Source organism: Oncorhynchus mykiss, chromosome 1 (assembly GCF_013265735.2).
Source record: "Oncorhynchus mykiss isolate Arlee chromosome 1, USDA_OmykA_1.1, whole genome shotgun sequence".
Taxonomy (NCBI): domain Eukaryota; kingdom Metazoa; phylum Chordata; class Actinopteri; order Salmoniformes; family Salmonidae; genus Oncorhynchus; species Oncorhynchus mykiss.
The window spans coordinates 68,756,331-68,777,903 of record NC_048565.1 but is presented as its reverse complement, the minus strand read 5'-3'; the positions used below and the strand labels follow the sequence as shown (position 1 = coordinate 68,777,903).

The 21,573-nt window shown below is 41.3% G+C and overlaps 2 protein-coding genes across 11 annotated transcripts in view; one reads left to right on the top strand and one right to left on the bottom strand.

Moving 5' to 3' along the window:
- LOC110528038 (Golgi-specific brefeldin A-resistance guanine nucleotide exchange factor 1) overlaps positions 1-8,679 on the top strand; it is a 79,445-nt gene extending 70,766 nt beyond the window's left edge. For all 10 annotated transcript variants that reach the window (XM_036983850.1, XM_036983834.1, XM_036983859.1 and 7 more), the window contains 7 exons: positions 250-400; positions 3,065-3,195; positions 3,498-3,599; positions 3,843-3,956; positions 4,598-4,781; positions 4,995-5,150; positions 5,716-8,679. In XM_036983850.1, the coding sequence (XP_036839745.1) occupies positions 250-400; positions 3,065-3,195; positions 3,498-3,599; positions 3,843-3,956; positions 4,598-4,781; positions 4,995-5,150; positions 5,716-5,990 (1,113 nt within the window). In that variant the 3' untranslated portion in view covers positions 5,991-8,679. The remainder of the gene's footprint in view (positions 1-249; positions 401-3,064; positions 3,196-3,497; positions 3,600-3,842; positions 3,957-4,597; positions 4,782-4,994; positions 5,151-5,715) is intronic.
- A 59-nt stretch (positions 8,680-8,738) lies between these two features.
- LOC110528049 (core histone macro-H2A.2) lies at positions 8,739-15,111 on the bottom strand. Its single transcript, XM_021609836.2, has 9 exons — positions 14,705-15,111; positions 12,492-12,683; positions 12,200-12,306; positions 11,452-11,646; positions 11,221-11,331; positions 10,967-11,066; positions 10,778-10,867; positions 10,340-10,514; positions 8,739-9,340 (listed from the first exon to the last, which is right to left on the bottom strand). Exons 2-9 carry the CDS (start codon positions 12,661-12,663, stop codon positions 9,175-9,177), a joined length of 1,116 nt encoding a protein of 371 aa, XP_021465511.1. The 5' UTR covers positions 12,664-12,683; positions 14,705-15,111; the 3' UTR covers positions 8,739-9,174.
- Positions 15,112-21,573: the final 6,462 nt, after the last annotated feature.

Sequence of the window (21,573 nt, the reverse complement as noted above, 5' to 3'; positions counted from 1 at the left end):
TGTAACTTCTCCATCAGCGTTTCAAAATGACATAAATATCAATACTCTTATCACAGATCATTACCTAAATATATTGTCAGCATTAGAATAAAGTAGTTAGACATGTAAATGTTATTTTAATAAATGTTATTGAGGAAATGTCTTGCAGCCAATACAGACATTAAGTCATACTCATGTTTAGGATTATGCTGTATTGTGATTAGAATAGCTATGACCACATCATAATGACATGAAGTTCCCCTGGCTCAGCTGTTAGACCTGATGCACACCCTGCACACGAGGGCAGCCAGCATCTACAGCTCCTGGGCACAGGAACAGCGCCACCTGGAGGTCGCAGGGAAGAAAATTGAGGCTGACTCCCAGACACTGTGGACCAGCTGCTGGTGCCCACTTCTCCAAGGTCAGAGACTTTAAACCCTAGCTATCTATAAAACATATTTGCATATAGGCACCACTCAATTCTGTGTTTATTAATCGGGGTTAAACACAATTCATCATTGTTTCCTAGTCATTTGAGGAATGTTTTCAATGTCATTCTGCGGAACCATAGGCACATTTCCTGTTTTCGTGGACAATATTTTCACACGTTAATGCTTTTTTGCTTATATTGGAATGAATGACTAGTATTTAGAGGACAGTCATATACACTGAACAAAACTTTACATGTTGATTTTTGTTTACATGTTTCATGAGCTGAAATAAGATCCCAGAAATGTTCCATATGCACAAAAAGCTTATTTCTCTCAAATGTTGTGCACAAATTTGTTTACATCCCTGTTAGTGAACGTTTCTCCTTTGCCAAGATAATCCATCCACCTGACAGGTGTGGCATATAAAAAAAGCATGATCATTACACAGGTGCACCTTGTGCTGGGGACAATAAAACAAAATCCAACATCAAGTGGAAAGCCTTGCCAGAAGAGTAGAGGCTGTTACAGTAGGAGCTACTGAACATGACCTCTCCTGGTACTACTGAACATGCACTGAAAACAATGGGTACAAAAGCCATAGTAACATCAGAATAGTAATCAATATATATAAAAACACAGAATCCCAAACACCAAACATAATGTTCATAAATCTGATTGTTGTCAATGTCAAAGGTGTTCATTCCACAGACTAGAGTGACGTATTTCTTCTTGGCTGGGGGATTTGAGCTATCGTTATTTTCTTAGGCACATTCTTCTTTTTCTGTTCAGTCTGTTGGGACAGGAAGGACACTGGGTTTAATCTACTGATGTCCTTTACACTGGTCATTTAACCTAGTGATGTTTTTTATCCTGGTAATTTACCTTGATGCTGTTGTACGTCTAAGTTTGAACATTAGTCATGAAGATTAGGCAAAAAAAAAAATGTATGCACGAAAATACCTTGAGATCCTGAGGCCCATTGTGAGATTCATTTTTCTTAAGGTACTTGTGACCAACAGATGCATATCTATATTCCCAGTCATGTGAAATCCATAGATTAAGGCCTAATGAATTCATTTCAATTGACTGATTTTCTCATATGAACTAACTCAGTAAAATCCCAAAAATTGTTACATGTTGTGTTTATATTTTTATGTCTTCAGAAAGTATTCACACGGGTCCCCTTGACTTATTACACATTTTGTTGTTACAGCCTGTATTTAAAATGGATTAAATTTAGATTTTTTTGTCAATGGTCTACACACAGTACCCCATAATGTCAAAGTGGAATTCTGTTTTTTGAAATTAGTATAAATTCATTTAAAAAATGAAAAGCTGAAATGTCTTGAATCAGTAAGTATTCAACCCCTTTATGGCAAGACTAAGTTCAGGAGTAACAATTTGTTTATCAAGTCACAAGTTGCATGGACTCACTGTGTGCAATAATAGTGTTTAACATCATTTTTGTTTCACTACCTCATCTCTGTACCCCACACATACAATTATCTGTAAGATCCCTTCAGTCGAGCAGTGAATTTCAAACACAGATTCAACCACAAAGACCAGGGAGGTTTTCTAATGCCTCGCAAAGGGCGGCACCTATTGGTAGATTCGTACAAAGATAGATGTCCTTTCAAACTAAGTTGCCGCGGAGGAACGAAACCGCTCAGGGATTTTACCATGAGGCCAATGGTGACTTTAAAACAGTTGCAGAGTTCAATGGTTGGGATAGAAGAAAACTGCAGATAAATCAACATTGTAGTTACTCCACAATACTAACATAATTGACAGAGTAAAAAGAAGGAAGCCTGTACAGAATAAAGATATTACCTAACATGCATCCTGTTTGAAACAAGGCACTAAAGTAAAATTGAAAAAAAAAAAAATCATCAGCAAGTACCGGTGGGTTTTTCAGGATAAAAAATAAACGGAATGGAGCTAAGCACAGGCAAAATCCTAGAGGACAACCTGGTCCACTCAGCTTTCCATTAGACACTGGGAAATAAATTCACCTTTCAGCAGGACAATAATCTACACTCGGGTTGTTTACTAAGAGACAGTGAATGTTGCTGAGTGGTCAAGTTAGTTTTGCTTGTTAGTTTTGCCTAGGTGCTTGAAACTCAATGTCAAGACCTGAATATGGTTGTCTAGCAATGATCAACAACCTATTTGACAGGGCTGGAAGAATGTTGAAAATAATAATGGGCAAATGTTGCACAATCCAGGTGTGGAAAGCTCTTAAAGACTTAAACAGAAAGACTCGGCTGTAATCACTGCCAAAAGTGTTTTTAACATGTATTGACTCGGGGTTGAAAACTTATGTAATAAAGATTATATTAGTGTTTTAATTTTTCTTTTGTATAAAAAAAAAAAAAAAAAAAGTTACATTTTTCTTCCACTGTAACACTTGAGTATTTTGTGTGACAAAAAAATGACATCCATTTTAATCCCACTTTGTAATGCAAAAAATGTGGAAAAATTCAAGGGGTGTGAATGCTTTTCTGAAGGCACTGTAATTTACTGAGTTGACCCTTGAGAGAGTGGACTTAGTGGTCTTGTTCTCACGCCACTATATAGCATTCCACTTAACACTCTTGCCGGTCTTAACGCTTTATATCTGACATAAGTATCCATACATTGTGTGAATCCCATAGGGATAGCCTGGCTGTGCTGTGATGCCAGGCGGCAGGTGCGAATGCAGGCCCTGACCTACCTCCAGAGGGCACTGTTGGTCCATGACCTGCAGACACTAGATGCTGTGGAGTGGGAGTCCTGCTTCAACAAGGTGAGAGGAGGATGCTGAACATCTTTTACATTATAGGAGAACCACTGTGTGTATGTGTAAGGAGAGTGGTGGGTCATGAGAATGGCTGCTGAATGGTTCCTCTGAAATATATAGTGAAATATATGATTAATTAAGAGTAGGCCAAATCCTAGCTTGCCATGGGCATTTATTTAGAATTTCATGGCAAATATCCCATTGAATACAACGCAGTATTATGCAAAAAAATCTCAAGTTCGAAAATAAGTGGGAAATAATTTTATCAGTGTTAACTGTGTTCTAATTATTGTGTACTGTGTTGCCAGGTCCTGTTCCCCCTGCTGACCAAGCTGCTGGACAATATTAGCCCTGCAGATGTGGGAGGCATGGAGGAGACCAGGATGAGGGCCTGCACCCTGCTGTCAAAGGTCAGAGTTCAGTCAACACACAACAGGCAGCCATGTCAAAGTGTGAAATCTGTAATATGTGTTCAGACCGTAGGGGTGACTTTGTTGTTTTGGGGGGGGTTGAGAAATTTACAAAGTTGCTAAATCCTTCCTGCTGTCTAGCATTGCTTATCCGTCTGAAGAGTGATAGTATAATATGCTGTGTCAGGTACCCATGTCATATCTGAATATCTCACTGTTTTCTATTGCTTTGTTCTCCACCAGGTGTTCCTGCAGCACCTCTCTCCCCTGTTGTCTCTGCCCACCTTCGCTGCCCTGTGGCTCACCATCCTGGACTTCATGGACAAGTACATGCACGCTGGCTCCAGTGACCTACTGGTGAAGATGCCTAATATTGCACAGTATCACATGTAGATTTCAACTCCTATTAGCTCAGGTGTTTCTACGAGTAACTGCCAAAATAATGGAAACACTGGAGTAAATGAGGGATACAAAGTATATTGAAAGCACAGGTGTGGTTCCTGAGTTAATTAAGCAATTAACATTCCATGCTTAATGTCATGTATAGAAATGCTGGGCAGGCCATTATTTTGGCTAACATGACTATACCCCCAAAGGATGGCAATGCCCCTATCCACAGGCCATGAGTGGTCACTGGATGGTTTGATGAGCATGAAAACGATGTTATCCATCTGCCATGGCCGTCTCAGTCACCAGATCTCAACCCAATCGAACACTTACGGGAGATTCTACACTTGAAGAATCTATGCCAAGGCTCATTAGAAGCTGTTCTGGCTCGTGGTGGCCGAACACCTTAATTAAGACACTTTATGTTGGTGTTTCCTTTATTTTGGCAGTTACCTACTTTACAACAATAAGTGGTCAAACGCAAAGGAGGGCACACAAGAAAAATAACAGTTCATGTTCACTCCTATTCAGCTCTGTTCAGTGTTTTTTCCTTCTGTGTGTGATTGCACGGCTGATGGGCTGTTTAAAAAAAAATATGTATCTGACCCCAGCTGGAAGCCATTCCAGAGTCTCTGAAGAACATGCTACTGGTGATGGACACAGCAGGAATCTTCCACAGCGTTGACTCCCGTACGGGATACTCTGACCTGTGGGAGATCACCTGGGAACGCATCAACTGCTTCCTGCCTAACCTCCGGGAAGAGCTCTTCAAACAGACAGTCATACCCCAACCAGGTAGAGGACCACACACTATACCTGCATCTATTAAGGCCTTGTTTTCTCCAATATGCTTTGAATATTAACAATATATGAATGTAGGTTAGTTAGAATACACTTCCTACATGTTTTTCATGATGTGTACTTAACCTTCAGTGTTTCAGTGTTATTTCTGCTATATAGTTACATAAAGCCAGATCACTGAAATGCAATGGTGCTCTGTGTCCATAGATCCTGCTCCCAGTCCCCCAGTGGAACTTGCCCAGCTGGTTGCCCCCTCCCCCCCAGCCTCGCCACCCCCAGCCCAGGCCCCATCTCCAGTGCCAGAGCCAAAAACCTTCAGCAGACCAGCGTCGCCCCAAGATCCCCCACCACCTAGTGCCAACGGTAACCATGTTAACATGGCCAGTCATAGGCCTCCCGGGTGGCACAGTGGTCTACGGCACTGCATCGCAGTGCTAGCTGTGCCACCAGAGACTCTGGGTTTGCGCCCAGGCTCTGTCGCAGCCGGCCGCGACCGGGAGGTCCATTTGGCCTAGCATCGTCCGGGTTAGGGAGGGTTTGGCCGGTAGGGATATCCTTGTCTCATCGCGCACCAGCGGCGGGCCGGGCGCAGTGCGCGCTAACTAGGTCACCAGGTGCACGGTGTTTCCGCCGACACATTGGTGTGGCTGGCTTCCGGGTTGGATTCGCGCTGTGTTAAGAAACAGTGCGGCTTGGTTGGGTTGTGTATCAGAGGATGCATGGCATCGACCTTCGTCTCTCCCAAGCCCGTACGGGAGTTGTAGCGATGAGACAACTACTAACAATTGGATACCATGAAATTGGGGTAAAATTTCAAATAAAATAAAAACCATGGCCAGTCATTTATGAAATCTGGCCAAAGCCAATGATCATTATCAGTTTCATAGCCAACAATAAATGAATCAATCAATGTCCTCTTCTCTTCCAGGAACTGACAGATCATCTCCAGTGCCCCCGTCGACTCCCCCCATGCCCACCCCAGTGAAGATGTCCCCCCAGATCTCTACACCCCTGAGTCATTCCCACATGAGTCAATCCCCCCTCATCCTGCAGCCCCTGGCCTCCCATCTGCAGGTGGGGGGCGTGCCCCCCATGTCCCTGCCCATCATCCTCAACCCCGCCCTCATTGAGGCCAGCTCCCCTGTCCCCCTGCTCCCTGCCCCCAGGCCCACCGACCTTAGTGACACCCCGGAGGTAAAATAGAGCCACCTACTCTCACAGGGGGACATTGTCCCCCACCTGTCCCCTAAACAACATAGCTTTCCTTAGGCTCTGCACCCCTTCACAGGAGGGGATAGACCAACTCTGACAGAGAGACCCTGGCATGCATGGTCATCTCTCAGACAACACTAAACAACCACAGACACATCTAGCTTTGGTCTTATCTAACATCCTGGGGCCTGCTGTCCTTCAATATTCACGTATTCATCAGAAAATACATATTTATGATATATTTATGATATACATATACGATGCTGCATGGATGTTAAGGACAGCACTTATTTGACTCGCTTCGATCTTTCCCACTTTTCCTACTGAGTCAGTTTCAACTTGAGACCTACAAAGTTAAGTCCGTTGTTAGTATGCCTCTGCTTAACAGTAATCTAGAGGTCCTGCCAGGAATAAATGATAGTGAATAACTTAATTGGTTTTAGGTGCTGCATGTTGTTTACTGAATAGGATGTACAGAGATGAATTTACTCCAGTCAAAGTATCAGGGCACTGTGTCTTAAAACAAAAGAGTGAAATACTAGCTATATCATAACTCTTGTATCTGAAGGTCGAAATATACGTGTACAGTAATATAAAGCATACAGTTTATATATTTCCATTATAAAATTGTGTCTGAGGTTTTTGAAAATAATTATATTATATGATATCCTGAGATTTCCAAAGAGGGAGAAATTTGCCAACATGTTGTCACAAGCTTGTTCGCAAAAAGTTGATTACAATGCCCAAAATAACAAAAATCTGTTTTAAAAGGACACTACGTATTCTTAAGTCCTCTAAACACTGTTATACCCAAGAGGGACAGAGGTGTGCATGGTTTGCCTTGGAAAGATGGATTTGAGATGCTGCCATTGCTAACAAGGACAGCACCTAGAACATTCTGAATGTGACGACTGGTCTGGCCTGGGCGTGTCCGCTTTTATCGGTCAGGTTAGGGGAGTTTTATAGGAAGGTCTTAATGAGATTATTTAAATGAGTACAGTATTGACTAGCAGATTGAGCATAGACAGCCATCAGTAAATCTGGGACAAGCTGATTGAAAATGCAGTTTTCATTTTCAAGTGATGAGATGAATGGTCCGGATCATCTTTGCAAGTTTTCATTTGGGACTACTTTATCCCACTTGATACAGTGAAAGTATTTTTGCATGTCACTGTCCGTACAGTAAGCAGTACAGTAATTTATTGATCACAGAGTTCAGTTCTTGGTAGGTTGAAGTTAGAGCCTTGATCTTCTGTCAAATTATACCCAAACCAGACACCTCACTGCATGTGATGATGGAAGAAGAAGAGTTTTCAAAAGCATCAACCACTTAGAACAGGGATGGGCAACTGACGGCGGCCCGTGGCTCCTGTTTGAAAGGCCCTCGGATCACAGCCCCCCACCACAGTTGGGTTCTCAACTTACTGTTGTGGGTTAGAATAGAAGAATACTCAAGGTGCAATTTCAGAATTTGGTTCTGCATCAGCTGTTTTTCTATCTACCGATAGTCAATTAGCCCATGTCAGCTAAAATATTTGATTGCCAAGTTAATTTAGCGGCCAGCTATCCAGACTTGTTATCACGGTCAAATTACAGGCCAGGGGGCCCCCATTGATTTTGTTAGTCTCACTCGGATATCATATTAACAACTGCAAACATTTCTCTCCACCCTATGGCAAAATGTGTAGAATTGCAGGAAATTAGCTGTAAAACTGCTATTTTTCCTCTCTGCTTCATGGCAAAATGAGTAGAATTGCATGAAATGAGTTATAAAATGCAAAATCTGTAGAATTACAGCAAACATGCTTTAAAACTGCAACATTTTCTCCACACCATGATAAAATATGTAGAATTGCACTAAATTAACTCAAATGATCACCACTGTCAAGACGTGGGCCACTAAAATGTTTTGCTCGCAATGGGGGATGTTATGTGGGTATGCAGACCTACGAGCAACTGCATCGCCTCATGATGAGTTAAGATTTTTTGTGGCCCCCATCATTTCAGAGCGGTATACTACAAAGCAAGATCAATGACTTGGACAGCTAACTTACCAAAATAACTTTATGCTAAAGATTAGCATGAAAAGGGCATTGTCTAATTGACTCAACAACCAGAAAATGCATATGTTAGTATAGGTTTATTCAATTAATAAAACAGAAAATGAAGTTATATCTGGTTGTTTATTAAAGTTAGCTGGCTAACTCGTTGATGCTGCTTTGTAGTATTATCCCTGCGGTGACTATTTTGAATGCCCAACCTTGTGATTTGCGTAACCTTCAGTGCAGTTTATTTCTCGGCCGTTGCCCTTATCAGTCTAAAATTGTAATCTTATTTATTCCGCTAGGAATGGGCTGTTGGGGAATGAATACTCTTGTTGAAGCACAGTTGGGAGCAACTGCTTTCAGGTCAGGTTATATTACTCTCCTAATCCACCGCCTTATGTCAGAGAAATTAGAAACGCATTGGTCTGTCTGTGCACCAACACTATACAATACAATGAAGTGGAGCCCCTCTTTCACAGGGTTGTTAAGTCGTTTTGGAAGCTGTTCATTTGTTGTACTGCATTGTTAGGTATACCAGGCGCTAATTCTTGAGTGAACAGGAAATTACATGTGTATATATAAATAAAAGGTCATGTACTTTTTACAATGTAATAAATATAATGTAATGAAACTGGGTTGCTGTGCTATTCATGGGTGTTGGTAAATGATGCATCAATCAAATCAGAACTGGATCTGTGGTGTAAAACATCTGGATTTTTATTTCAAAGCAGAATGAGAAACACTTTTCTTAGTAAACTAACTGTATCAGAAACTACAGAGGGATTCTAGCAGAAAAAACAACCGTCAAAATTGTCTTTGTACATGGAATGTGAAAACAATATCAGTAAATATGGGATAAGAATGACAAGCCATGGGATTATTGAGTCTAGTCTAAAAAGAAAGAATGCAATCCTGTAAAAGGAAGACAGTGTAACATAAATGCGTACAGTACTTCACTCACAAACATATTTTTTTTTTTTTCGCCTTCCGAGGGCTATCCAATGTCAAAAACGCCTACTTACAGCACCTTTGATCACACTATATCAGCTGCAAAAAACAAAGATCCATCTGAAATACAACTGCAACCGTTAAAAAAAACACCTCAAATCAAGCATCTCTTCAGCTCAGCTTCACTTGGCATCCAGCTTGGCCATTTCCTGAAGGTATATTCCGATGCTCTCGCTGTCAAACAGTACAAAGTAAATGTTTTTCAGGGAGGAGGTCGTCGCAGAGACAAAATGGTTGGAGATGGCCTTGAGGATCAGCTGGGCGGCTGTTTGCTTTGGGAATCCATTCCTACAACCAGGAGAGATTCACAGATGTGGGCTCAATCTCAATTTGACTTTCTACAATTCCTCACACCGTATCTCCTTGATTGGAGGAGATAGGTTCAAGGTCCTTCCCCCCCCTTTGATCTTCTTCAATGCATTTTGAGAAGGAATCAAGGAAAGATTTAGAGCCCTGGTTCAGAATGTTGAGCTATGTTAATTTAGTTGACAAAAAATGTCAACAACCAATTTTTCCTGATGAGATGCCATGAAAAGTACCATAACCGTAACTACTGAGTTTTAATTTTAGTTGACGAGAATTCCACGCCCAATCATAAGCATGCATGCCTTTGCAGAATATTTAATGCAATCCTCTCATTGGCAGAATTAACGTTTTTTTAAGCACGGTCTGATTGAGCTGATCTGCCCGGCTCTCCCACACAGCTCCCAGGTGGTCACTTCAGTCACTCATCAATCTTTTTAACAGGCAGCAAGGACACTTCGATTGTAAGTAACCTAAAGTATACTTTTTTTCTTTACTCTCTCATACTATTTGCTGAATATTAGTAGTACAGTAATATTTCTGCCATTGTTGTGGAAAGCTCCGATTCTTCCATTTTTTACGGAATCACTGTTATTTACCCCCACCCCAAGGTTATGAAGGGAAGATAAAAGCTGAATGCCTAAATTGTTTAACATGTAGCCAAGGCTTTGTAGCCTGTGGTAAATCATTGCTGGCATTGGTTACAATCTGCCACAATAACAATGTGCCAGCTATATGAAGGGATAGTAGGTCTAGTTGGACAAGACTATCTCAATGTACACATGTACACTAATTATTAAATTCACTGACTAATATGCGACAAATGTCTGACTAAAACTAGACAAATTGTTCAGAGTTTTAGTCGACTGATAACGAAGGAGGAAATTATTCAATTGCAACTAAGACTAAAAGGTATTTTAGTCGTATCAGTGTTTTTTTTATTGTTACTAGTATAGATTTAAAGCTGTAGTTGAGTAGTCTCACCGGCCAGCAGGAAGTGAGGGGAAGGCAACAGACTTGAGTTTCTTCTCCTCTGCAGCAGAGAGGCAGGCCTTGACAGTCTTCTCCAGCTGGTCCTCACACTTCTCTGAGCCCCATTGAGGGATGTTACAGTGGATGACAAAACGAGCTGGCATCCCACTGGCCTGGCTCACCGCAACTACAGGACGAAGACACGGAAACACACACTGATGTTTCCCTCTTTCTTTGTAGGTTTAAATATACGCATTGACAGTGTACTTGAGGCTAGACAGGTGAGCGAGGGCGAGACTATCATGTGTCAATGATGCTTATTATGTGTATGCTGAATGTGGTTCTTTGGAGAAACACATTTGGTAACAACATAATTTCATTACCATTGCATGCAAAACTTCTCAAACCTCTCATTCAGCAGATTTTACTCTAGTTTCCAGATCTCCATACCTGATGCTACCTCCAAAGGTCCCTGTGCTTTCCGCAGTTCTTTCACTGCCTCCAAGAAGTCTCGCCCCCCTGCCTTCTCCAGGGCACTGCCTGCAGACGAGCACACAACAGGTAAGAGGGATAATTATAATGGGCCGTGGGCCTTTCACACGTCTAAGAAGAAAATACCAGCAGGTCTGGCTTTCTCACCCACTCCCTCTTTGAGGTCCATCTCTGCATTTGTGGGGTTGATGATTCCCTCCACCTTGATGGTTCCAATTTTGCTAATTTCACTCTCTGTTAGTGAAAGCTGTTTTAGGGGGATGTAGAGTTGAAGTTATAACAAAATCACTTAGAAACTTGACTCGTGTCACTTATTTCCAAGGTGTATGACTGAGGTATCTTTATAAAAGGTGTAATAGAATGGCATGTCATTGCTGACATGAGCCTACATTTAATGATACCTTTTGTCCAAGGAACAGGCTTTTCGCTGAGAGGATGGTGAAGCCATCCCCTGGCCCATCTTCCACTGTTGAGTTAGCGACAACAGCCTCTTTGTCGTTTTCCGTGTTTTTCTTTTAATAGAATCAATGAAAAACAGAACACACTCATGCTTCTTATAGCACTATAACAAACACATGGACAAATATAGAGATGTTTGCTGTCATTGACGAAGCCCATTCATGTGTACTTACCCTCTGCTTGCGACCTGGTTTGCCTTTGCCTTTTTTGGTGGTAGGTTTCTTGATGCTCTTGACGCGTTCCGCCCTCTTCTCTGGCACGGTCACCTGAGTGTCCACTTTCACTCGGCTGCCCCTCTTCTTGGACAGCAGCTCAGGGTGGATGCGAGGCAGGACCCCTCCATTTGATATGGTCACCCCTCTGAGGAGCTGAGAGGCCACAGAACAGGTGAATCAGTTGACTATTCCGTCTCATTGGTCAATTTCTTCCCTCTGAGAAATACTAGGCAAGTGGTAAAAATCCTGCTAAAATGATAAAGCTCATTGTCTAAGTGTAATTATTTCATCCCCACTTATTTGAATACAGGCGCAATGTCCCCACTGTCTAAAAAAAAACATTAAATATTTTTGAGTGTATTGAGCATCTAACCTCTTATAGTTAGTTATGTGTTGTCAGGATTTGGGGCCTCAACAAAACCGTTTTTTCATTCGAGGTTAACCACAAAGCGGTGGCAGTTCATGCCTGATGAAATCCTACCTGATACAGATGCCATTTGGCGTCAACTGCACCTTCCTGAACACTTAGTCCCTTTGTCTATCTTCATCATTAGTTTTATGGATCCCTATTGGGCACTAATCTACTGTAATATAATATGGTGGAACAATTGTGCAAGTGGAGTGGAACAACATGAAAAATGTACTCTGCTGAGTTCATTATAGGAAATTTTTTGAAAGGTCCGTTTCAAGGGGAATAATACTGTACCTGGTTGAGCTCCTCGTCATTGGCGACAGCCAGTTTAATGTGCCGAGGAGTTATTCTGCCTTTTTTGTTGTCCCTTGCTGCATTCCCTGCCAACTCCAAAATCTCAGCTAAACAAGAAATTGTCATTAGAAAAATGTTCTGCCACCGTTTACCAATAAAATATACATTTTCATATTTTACATAATCCTGTAATTAATACACAAGTGAATTTAGGAACATTGGTTGTGTTTGCTGACACATGACGACACTGTCTTGACATTGGTGTGTGTTTTCACTCGGGCGAGATACCAACCTGCCAGGTACTCTATGACGGCTGCCATGTAGACGGGTGCCCCCATGCCGATGCGGTACTTGTGCGTCCCTGTGCGTAGATACCTCATCATCCTCCCCACAGGAAAGATGACTCCTGCTCTGGCGGAGCGGGACAGTTTGGTGGTCTTCTTCTTTCCTCCTCGGGCTGACATCTTGCCTCAGCTATGTCTACCTGGGGAGGACAGCAGTCATATCACCATGGTTAGTGTTCAGGATGGAGATTGCAACTACATTCAATTGGTTATTTGTTCTATACGTGCAACAATGAACCAATTGAAATACACTAGACCCTATTGTGCAAAATTGTTTTTATCATGCCCACTTGCCCAAAGGAATTTAGTAAAGACTACATTTACTCCAGTGGGGGCTGGTGGGAGGAGCTATAGCAGGACCGGTTCACTGTAATGGCTGAAAGGAAATTAATGGAACAGTATCAAACAAATGGAAGACGTTTGACTCTGTTCCTTTTATTCCATTCCAGCCATTACAATGAGCCCATCCTCCTATAGCTACTCCCACCAGCCTCCACTGATTTACTCCTGCAGAAGCCTATAATTGTGCCATTTTGAAGCTTCTATGCATTGAATGGTAAGGGTTTGTGGTGGGAGCAGAATGACTAGAGGCAGGTGTGTTTGACAGGTGTGCACAGGTAGCAGAATCAAGATATGAAGTCTGGGTGTGAAAAGTAAACCAACGTGTCTATATAATAGGCTATATGACTTATCATTCTTTAAACTGATAAAACATGCATAAACACTTGAAGAATAAAGATTGAGATGTATAGAAGAGGCCTATCAGGGGCATCATATTGTCCTCGTGTAGGCAAGAAAAGACCTATACCTTGACTTTGCAAAGTTGATAAGAACAGAGACAGAATAAAACAAGCAAAGCACACTAGATTAGCATATTATTCCAAATTATTAAGGAATAAAAGGCCTACAACATTTAAAAGCCCAGTGCAGTCAAAAACGTGATTTTCTGTGTTTGATATATTTCTACACTGAGGTTGAATAATACTGTGAAAAGGATAATGCAAGAGCTGTTTGAAAAGAGCATGGGGGGGTGGGGGGAGTTTTGGCCTTCCATGGTGACATCACTACCCGGCAAATTAGTTAAGACCAATAAGAAAGAGTTCCAAACCTCTCTGCCAATAACGAGCTGATTTTCAGTTTTCCCTTCCCCTCTCACTCCCAGACCTTCCTAGCAAAATTATTGCTTGAAAAATTGCTCTTTGCTAAGGTTTAATAATAATAATAATAATAATAATAATTGAAAACAATCACACTATAGTACTTAACTGTTACCCAGAAATTAATTGATATTGAGATAAAAACGGCTGGATTGAGACTTTTAAGAATTCAAATAAATTGCCAAATACGAAGCATTGTTCAGATGAATTGTAAAGTTGTGCACGAGTAACGTTATTAGTTTGATTTTCAAGATGGGAAGGTTACTTTGCCAGAGGTTGTAAACAAACTAAATAATACTAGTACAGAAGAGGTCCGCGGTGGCCTACAGTAGAGTCACAGATTTAGAAATTCCATTTGCAATCTGAGACCCGATATATTATTTCGGATAGCTATGCCCTATTGCATTGAATGCATTACATTTTCTTGTGCATCTTGAATGCGTTTTGTATCCTCGATTGCTCCCATGCAAGGGCAAAATACAAGAACAGGGAAAATATCGTGACACCTACTGTAACCTACAATACTCGACGTATGTAATTTAATTCATATTTGTCGTAAAATGTGACGTTTAAAATTAGATCCTAACCGACATAACAAGACAATGTACAAATCGCCATGAATATAGGACAAATGAAATACATGTGTATACATAGACGCTCTATTCTGCAGGAATAAAAATTCACATGCTGGTAGGCCTACGTGTATTTTTCGGATAGGGTACGCGTATTGAAAAAACACTATGCACACCTATCTAATCAAGGGCCTCGCTTCAGTTGGTCGCCTATCCACTATAAATACGCGGCTGTTCTCAAATAGAAAGGTCTGGTACATCGGGCCGTAACCTTTCTTGTAATTATGTTGCTCACATGCTACAGCGCAACCCCCATTTTGTTTTCATTGCATTGGATGTGTAATCTCATCAGACATGGAAAGAAATTATTTCGGAGACGCAGCTCGCCACAAAACGAAATAAGCCGGATATGCGTGAGCGTGAAATTTGTACCTGTTTGTCGTCCTTTACACGAATAAATGCAGACCTGAGTTTCCCTTTCACAAATCCCCCGAGGAATTGCTATGTTTTTTTTTCTTCGCTGTCCTTATGCGTATCCTGTTCCTAAAAAAAAACTACAGCCACAACCACCGTACATTCATAGGAGGCTGGCTCAACGCTACTACTGATGCTGCAAAGTGAAAAAAATAATTCCAGGGGAAAATAGAATGAAACGCCCCCTTAACATGGCTTCCAGGGGAGAAGAATGTTGGCTGAAATGAACGCGAAGTGCTTAAAGAAATAAAACAGAATTTGGCTTTGTATACCTATAGATACCTAGAGATAGGTTTGGGCTATGTGTAGAACACAAATTGTGGATGCATACATAGACACTCCAGTCCATCCTAGTGTAAAGGCTACTGTGTAGTAGACCAAGAAATAGGCATCATGGTTGCCCACCTTCATTGTGTAAATTCTGCACAGCAGGCAACAACAAAAAAACAGCAGAGTATACTGTAGAGGCCGACACTAGCCACCCCCTCCACAGTAGGCCTACCTGCTAGGAGCATCGCAGTGCAATGGCATACATTTATTTTACCCAGGTCCAAAATTGAACGTTTCCGCAGATCCTTTTTACCATATTATATGAGGCTTTTTAACACAAACACTTTTTTATTTGTTTATTTATTTATTTTATTTACCTCCACAAATCTGGTTAATCCTTGAGAGCAGAAGGTACCACGTTCATCTGTACAAACAATAGTACGCAAGTATAAACACCATGGGATCACGCAGCCGTCATACTGCTCAGGAAGGAGACGCGTTCTGTCACCTAGAGATTAACGTACTTTGGTGCGAAAAGTGCAAATCAATCTCAGAACAAGAGCAAAGGACCTTGTGAAGATGCTGGAGGTACAAAAGTATCTATATCCACAGTAAAACAAGTCCTATATTGACATAACCTGAAAGGCCGCTCAGCAAGGAAGAAGCTATTGCTCCAAAACCGCCATTAAAAAAAAGCCAGACTACAGTTTGCAACTGCACATGGGGGCAAATATCGTACTTTTTGGAGAAATGTCTTCTGGTCTGATGAAACAAAAATACAACTGTTTGGCCATAATGACCATTGTTATGTTTGGAGGAAAAAGTGAGAAGCTTGCAAGCTGAAGATTACCATCTCAACCGTGAAGCACGGGGGCGGCAGCATCATGTTGTGCTTTGCTGCAGGAGGGACTGGTGCACTTTACAAAATAGATGAGGAAAGGAAAATGATGTGTATATATATTGAAGCAACATCTCAAGACATCAGTCAGGAAGTTAAAGCTTGGTCGCAAATGGGTCTTCCAAATGGAAAATGATCCCAAGCATACTTCCAAAGTTGTCGCAAAATTGCTTAATGACAAAAAAGTCAAGGTATTGGAGTGGCCATCACAAAGCCCTGACCTCAATCCTATAGAACATTTGTTGGCAGAACTTAAAAAGCATGTGCGAGCAAGGAGGCCTACAAACCTGACTCAGTTACACCAGCTCTGTCAGGAGGAATGGGCCAAAGTTATTGTGGGAAGCTTGTGGAAGGCTACCTGAAACGTTTGATCCAAGTTAGCAATTTTAAAGACCTAAGACGGGGACTTTATACTAGGATTAAATGTCAGGAATTGTGAAAAACTGAGTTTAAATGTATTTGGCTAAGGTATGTATGTGAGAGAGTTTCAGTTAATAAAAAATTGAAATGAAGGCAGTGGAAACCATATTACAGCCTGTATGAACAGCTATTTTATGCATCAAGGGGAAATCACATGGGACTAGGTTGTCAGATGAACCAATCAGAATCTGTGACTCCATCTTTGATCTGCAAAGTCAATTTCTAAATGGAGCCATGTCTGAATTAACTTCCAAACTCCCCCCAGGCTTGATTTGTCAAATCTCATAATACCTTGACACACTGACACCTTCAAATGTATTGAGTTAGAAAGTGTCAATACTGTTTATGTTCAAATTAAACTGGAAATCCTTTAGTAAGGGAACATTACTGATAATTGTGGTCTCCATCATCTGCAACTTTGCTTGTCTGTGATTCTGAACAGCGCCAGCCGTATTCTAATATTTCCTCTTGTTCCCAATGTCAAGATTAGGCCTGTGTCAGTCCAAAGACCAATGCCCCGCAGCCGCCTTGAGCTGCTGCATGTCAATTTACCATCGATGGATGGATGGATGGATGCAAACCATTAAACTCATCAGCCCTGCCATCCTCAGAGTGCATCTTCCACCCTGGCCTATTATAATATAGGTAAGTAAGTGATAAGTTAATTCATATGGTGATACTATACCAGTTATCTATATTAAATTATTACCTTCCTCATTCTAAATATCAATGGGACCTTCTGTTGCCACTATTTCATTATTTTAATTTACACATGTTCACCATATGTCCTTATTGCTTGGAGTTGATGCATCTCAATGCACAATCCCTGAGCTATTATAGCAGTCAATATAGTCGTCACAAATGACGTTTGGAGAAACGACTTCCCTTTGCAGTGCCCATTACTTATCCTTCAACAGAGGGCAGTAAAATAAAATGTTTTATCTATTGGACCATTATTTGGCCCATCATTCTTATTCCTCTTATGCTATATAACGGTTAAGGAAGTAATGGTTTTGTTATTGATACAGCTTTATGTAAAAATAATCTCCGGTAGTGTAAAGTGATGATGTTGAGAATAAGAGCATGCAAGAGATTCACATACAGATGGAAAGAATGCTTTTGTCTCTCTTCTTGTCCTGCTCTGTTGTATCTCACTTGCTACCCAGTAGAGGTCAGCACCTGCATGTCTACTTTAATTCATTAAATGTAATTGTCTCAGGCATTGGGTCACAGCAGACTAGTTAAACTCTCAAAATAATCTATTGATATAAGGGATTGTGATGGAAATGTTGATCTGGTATGCACATTGCACAGGCTCTATTAATGTATTTATATTTTAAATGTCTTACACACAGATATGCATGTACTCCCTGTTCACCCACGACTACGTGGCCACGCACGACTTCAATACCATCATTAAGTTTGCTGACGACACAACGGTGGTAGGCCTGATCACCGACGATGATGAGAGAGCCTATTCGGAGGTCAGAGACCTCCCAAGACAAAGCAGCTGATTGTGGACTACAGGGAACGGAGGGCCGAGCACGCCCCCATTCACATCGACGGGTCTGTAGTGGAGTGGGTCGAGCTTTAAGTTCCTCGGTGTGCACATCACGAAGGATCTATTATGTTCAACACACACCAACACAGTCATGAAGAGGGCACGACAATGCCTCTTCCCCCTCAGGAGGCTGACAAGATTTTGCTTGGGCCCACAGATCCTCAAAAAGTTATTCTGCTGCCCCATTGAGAGCATCTTGATTGGCTGCATCACTGCTTGGTATGGCAACTGCTTGGCAAGGTGCTACAGAGGGTAGTGCGTACTGCCCAGTACATCACTGGGGCTGAGCTCCCTGCCATCCAGGACCTCTATACCAGGCGGTGTCAGAGGAAGGCCCTAAAAATTGTTTGACTCCAGCCACCCAAGTCATAGACTGTTCTGTCTGCTAACGCACAGCAAGCGATATCGATGCACCAAGTCTGGAACCAACAGGACCCTGAACAGCTACTATCCCCAAGCCATAAGACTGATGAATAGTTAGTCCGGGTAGCCATTTGGTTAACTATTTAGCCATCTGCATTGATCCTTTTTGCACAAACGTTGTTTTACTCATGCTACTGTTGACCATCTGTCACTTTATTCCTAGTTCTATGTACATACCTACCTCAATTAGCTCGTACCCCTGCACATCAACTCGGTTCTGGTACCCCTTGTATAGGCAAGTTATCGTTACCCGTTGTGCATTACTTTTGTTATTACATGTCTTACGTTTCTAGGATATCTCTATTTTCTTTCACTCTGCAGTGTTGGGAAGGGCCCGTAAGTAAGCATTTCACTGTTAGTCCATACCTGTTGTTTACGAACCATGTGACAAATACAAATCAATTTGATATGATGGGTTAATAAGTAATGTAAAATATTTTTGTCTTACCTTTTTGTGTTACTTTTAAAATGTCTAACACTTGAGAATCAATAGAATCACACGTAAGTGATGACCTGATTTGTTTATTATAGATCTTTCACGATTGTTTCTCATGTATGCCGTCACTGTGAGGGAAATGGGTGTTACCTAGAGCATTTTTACTCCCAAACACCCAAGCTCACACAGCTGCAGACTTATTTAGAAAACGTTCTGTTGTTAGCATGAAATATAGTTTAGATTGGCCTTAAAACTTAGTAGGGCTAGGCTCCTTTTTTCTCAATTGAATGACGTGCCCAAAGTAAACTGCCTGTTGCTCAGGCTCTGAAACCAGGATATGCATATAATTGGTACCATTTGAAAGAAAACACTTTGAAGTTTGTAGAAATGTTCAGATAATGTATGAGAATATAACACAATATATATGGTAGGAGAAAATCCAAATAGAAACCAACCAGAATGATTTTTTTTGAGACCATCCTCTTACAATGGCAAGTATAAGGTCATACTAAAAATTAGCTCCCTGGATGCAATTCCTATAGCTTCCACAGGGTGTCAGCAGTCTATGTTCAAGGTTTCAGGCTTGTGACTTCAAAACGAATTAGAAATAACAGTTTTAGTAGAAGGACACTGTCTTGGAAATTTGTGTTTGCGCACACCGTGAAGACATGATGCACCTGCTAAAATTGGTTTCCTATTGAACATCCTTCCGTAAGAAACATTATAGTTGGATTACATTTTAGGGTATCTGAGGAGTATATAGAAATGTATTTTGACTTGTTAAAGCAAAGTTTAGGGATAGATTTTCGGATTCCTTTCTCTGCATGTTGAACGAGTGGATTACTCAAATCGATGGCGCCAACTATACTGACTTGTTGGGATATAAAGAAGGATTTTATCTAACAAAATGACACTACATGTTATAGCTGGGACCCTACGGATGACAAATCAGAGGAAGATTTTCAAAAAGTAAGTGAATATTTAATGAAACCTGTGTCGGTGGAAAAATATTTTGATGTGGGGCGCCGTCCTCAATCACATGGCATGTTTTCGTTGTAATAGCTACTGTAAATCGAACAGTGCTGTTAGATTAACAAGAATTTAAGCTTCAACCGATATAAGACATATGTACCGAAATGTTTAATATCCATCATTTGTATGATTATATATTTGAATTGTGCACCCTCCAGTTTCACCTGAAGTTGTCGGGACGCCTAGCCCAACACTAGCACTCCACACACCCATCAAACTTCAATATAAAATATAAATATCACATCACTGTATATAGACTTTTTGTTTTCTTTTGTTCTACTGTATTATTGACTGTATGTTTTGTTTATTCCATGTGTAACTCTGTGTTGTATGTGTCGAATTGCTACGCTTTATCTTGGCCAGGTCGCAGTTGCAAATGAAAACTTGTTCTCAACTAGCCTACCTGGTTAAATAAAGGTGAAAAAAAAAAAAAAAAAATACAACTGAGAAACATAGTGTAATGCCATTAAACTTCTGAATTATTCAGTATAAAGGATAGGGGAATGGGACATTTTTGTATCTGCCGTCGGTAATGACAACCCAAAATCAGTCAGACAACGATAAAGAAGATGATCTTTTTCCCCCTCAGTCCTGTGGAATAAAGCAGGACCAGATGGCATATATATAGATAGAAGCAGAGGATGCAGACCCTGTGCGTTTAAAATTGGCCTTATTCACAGAAAAAGATGCTGGATCTCGTTTAATGATCTAACCCAGGGATGGGCCACCTTTTCTAGGCCTGCGTATCATAAAATAGTATAATACACAAGGTGCAATACAATTTCACTTAGGGCACCCAAAAGGCTAGGGCTGGCTCTGACTGCATGTGTGGGTATAAATGTTGGTACATTTTTCTTGTGGCCCCCACCCCCATCAAAGTTGCCCATCCCTGACCTAACCTTTACTGTAGCCAGCTCACAGGATGGTCCTGTCTGTAATAGCCATAGTTTGCCAGATGCCTGTTGCATCCTCAGGAGGAGCAGAAGAGATGGTTTCCCCAGGTCTGTGTGTCTGGGCTGTTAGAGGAAGCATGGGGGGGGGGGGGGGACAGGCCCCAGAGTATCTGCACAACAGAGGCATGTACAGTTTTAGTCAGCGTTCACCAGCAGAATGGTGAAAACACCTGGATGCAACCATCCAAACAGACCCTGTGCCTGGTGATGAGATGACTGGACCTGTTCCCATTGGGCTAGACTTCACGAATGAGTGCCTCTGATTGATAGGGTCAATTCATAAATGTAATTTCATGTCCTCTGTTTCATTTCAATGATCTGAATTGACCATAAAACTTCACCCATTTACTGACTAAAATGAAGTACAGTGGTACCAGAAAGGAATAATTTTGTACAGCATTACAGAGTGCAGGGGCAGATTGACCATATAGCAATTCTGGCAAATGCCAGATGTGCTGGACCATTTCTTAGTTGGGTGGGCTGGTTGAAATTGACACACAAATATATATTTTTATATAAAATTAAACAACAAGGTGACATGGCCGGTGGCCCATGAGCCTGGTACGATTTTTGCACAATTTCTCTGTTATACTAATCTATAATGAGCCTTTGGCTGACCAGTGGGCAACAGCCGGCCCTTTAAACCAAGATGGGCCTGCCCGATTTTCTGATGGGATGAGCTGAGGTCACGCAAACTCACATTCAAAGTCAAACTCGGCATCAGCAAAGGGACCAGCTCCAACTCTGTCATCAGTTAGACTGGCAAAATCATGGACCGTAAAAAATGGAAAGCTGTCTGTAAACATAGGAGCACATTGTCACCTCACTCAAAAC

What these genes read in the sequence shown, in the direction of transcription:
- LOC110528049 (XM_021609836.2), bottom strand. Translation starts at nt 12,663, where the DNA reads ATGTCAGCCCGAGGAGGAAAGAAGAAGACCACCAAACTGTCCCGCTCC. An exon ending in ATGACGAGGAGCTCAACCAG is followed by an intron (nt 11,647 to 12,199) that starts GTACAGTATTAT and finishes GTGGCCTCTCAG; the next exon opens with CTCCTCAGAGGGGTGACCAT. An exon ending in AACCAGGTCGCAAGCAGAGG is followed by an intron (nt 11,332 to 11,451) that starts GTAAGTACACAT and finishes TTCTATTAAAAG; the next exon opens with AAAAACACGGAAAACGACAA.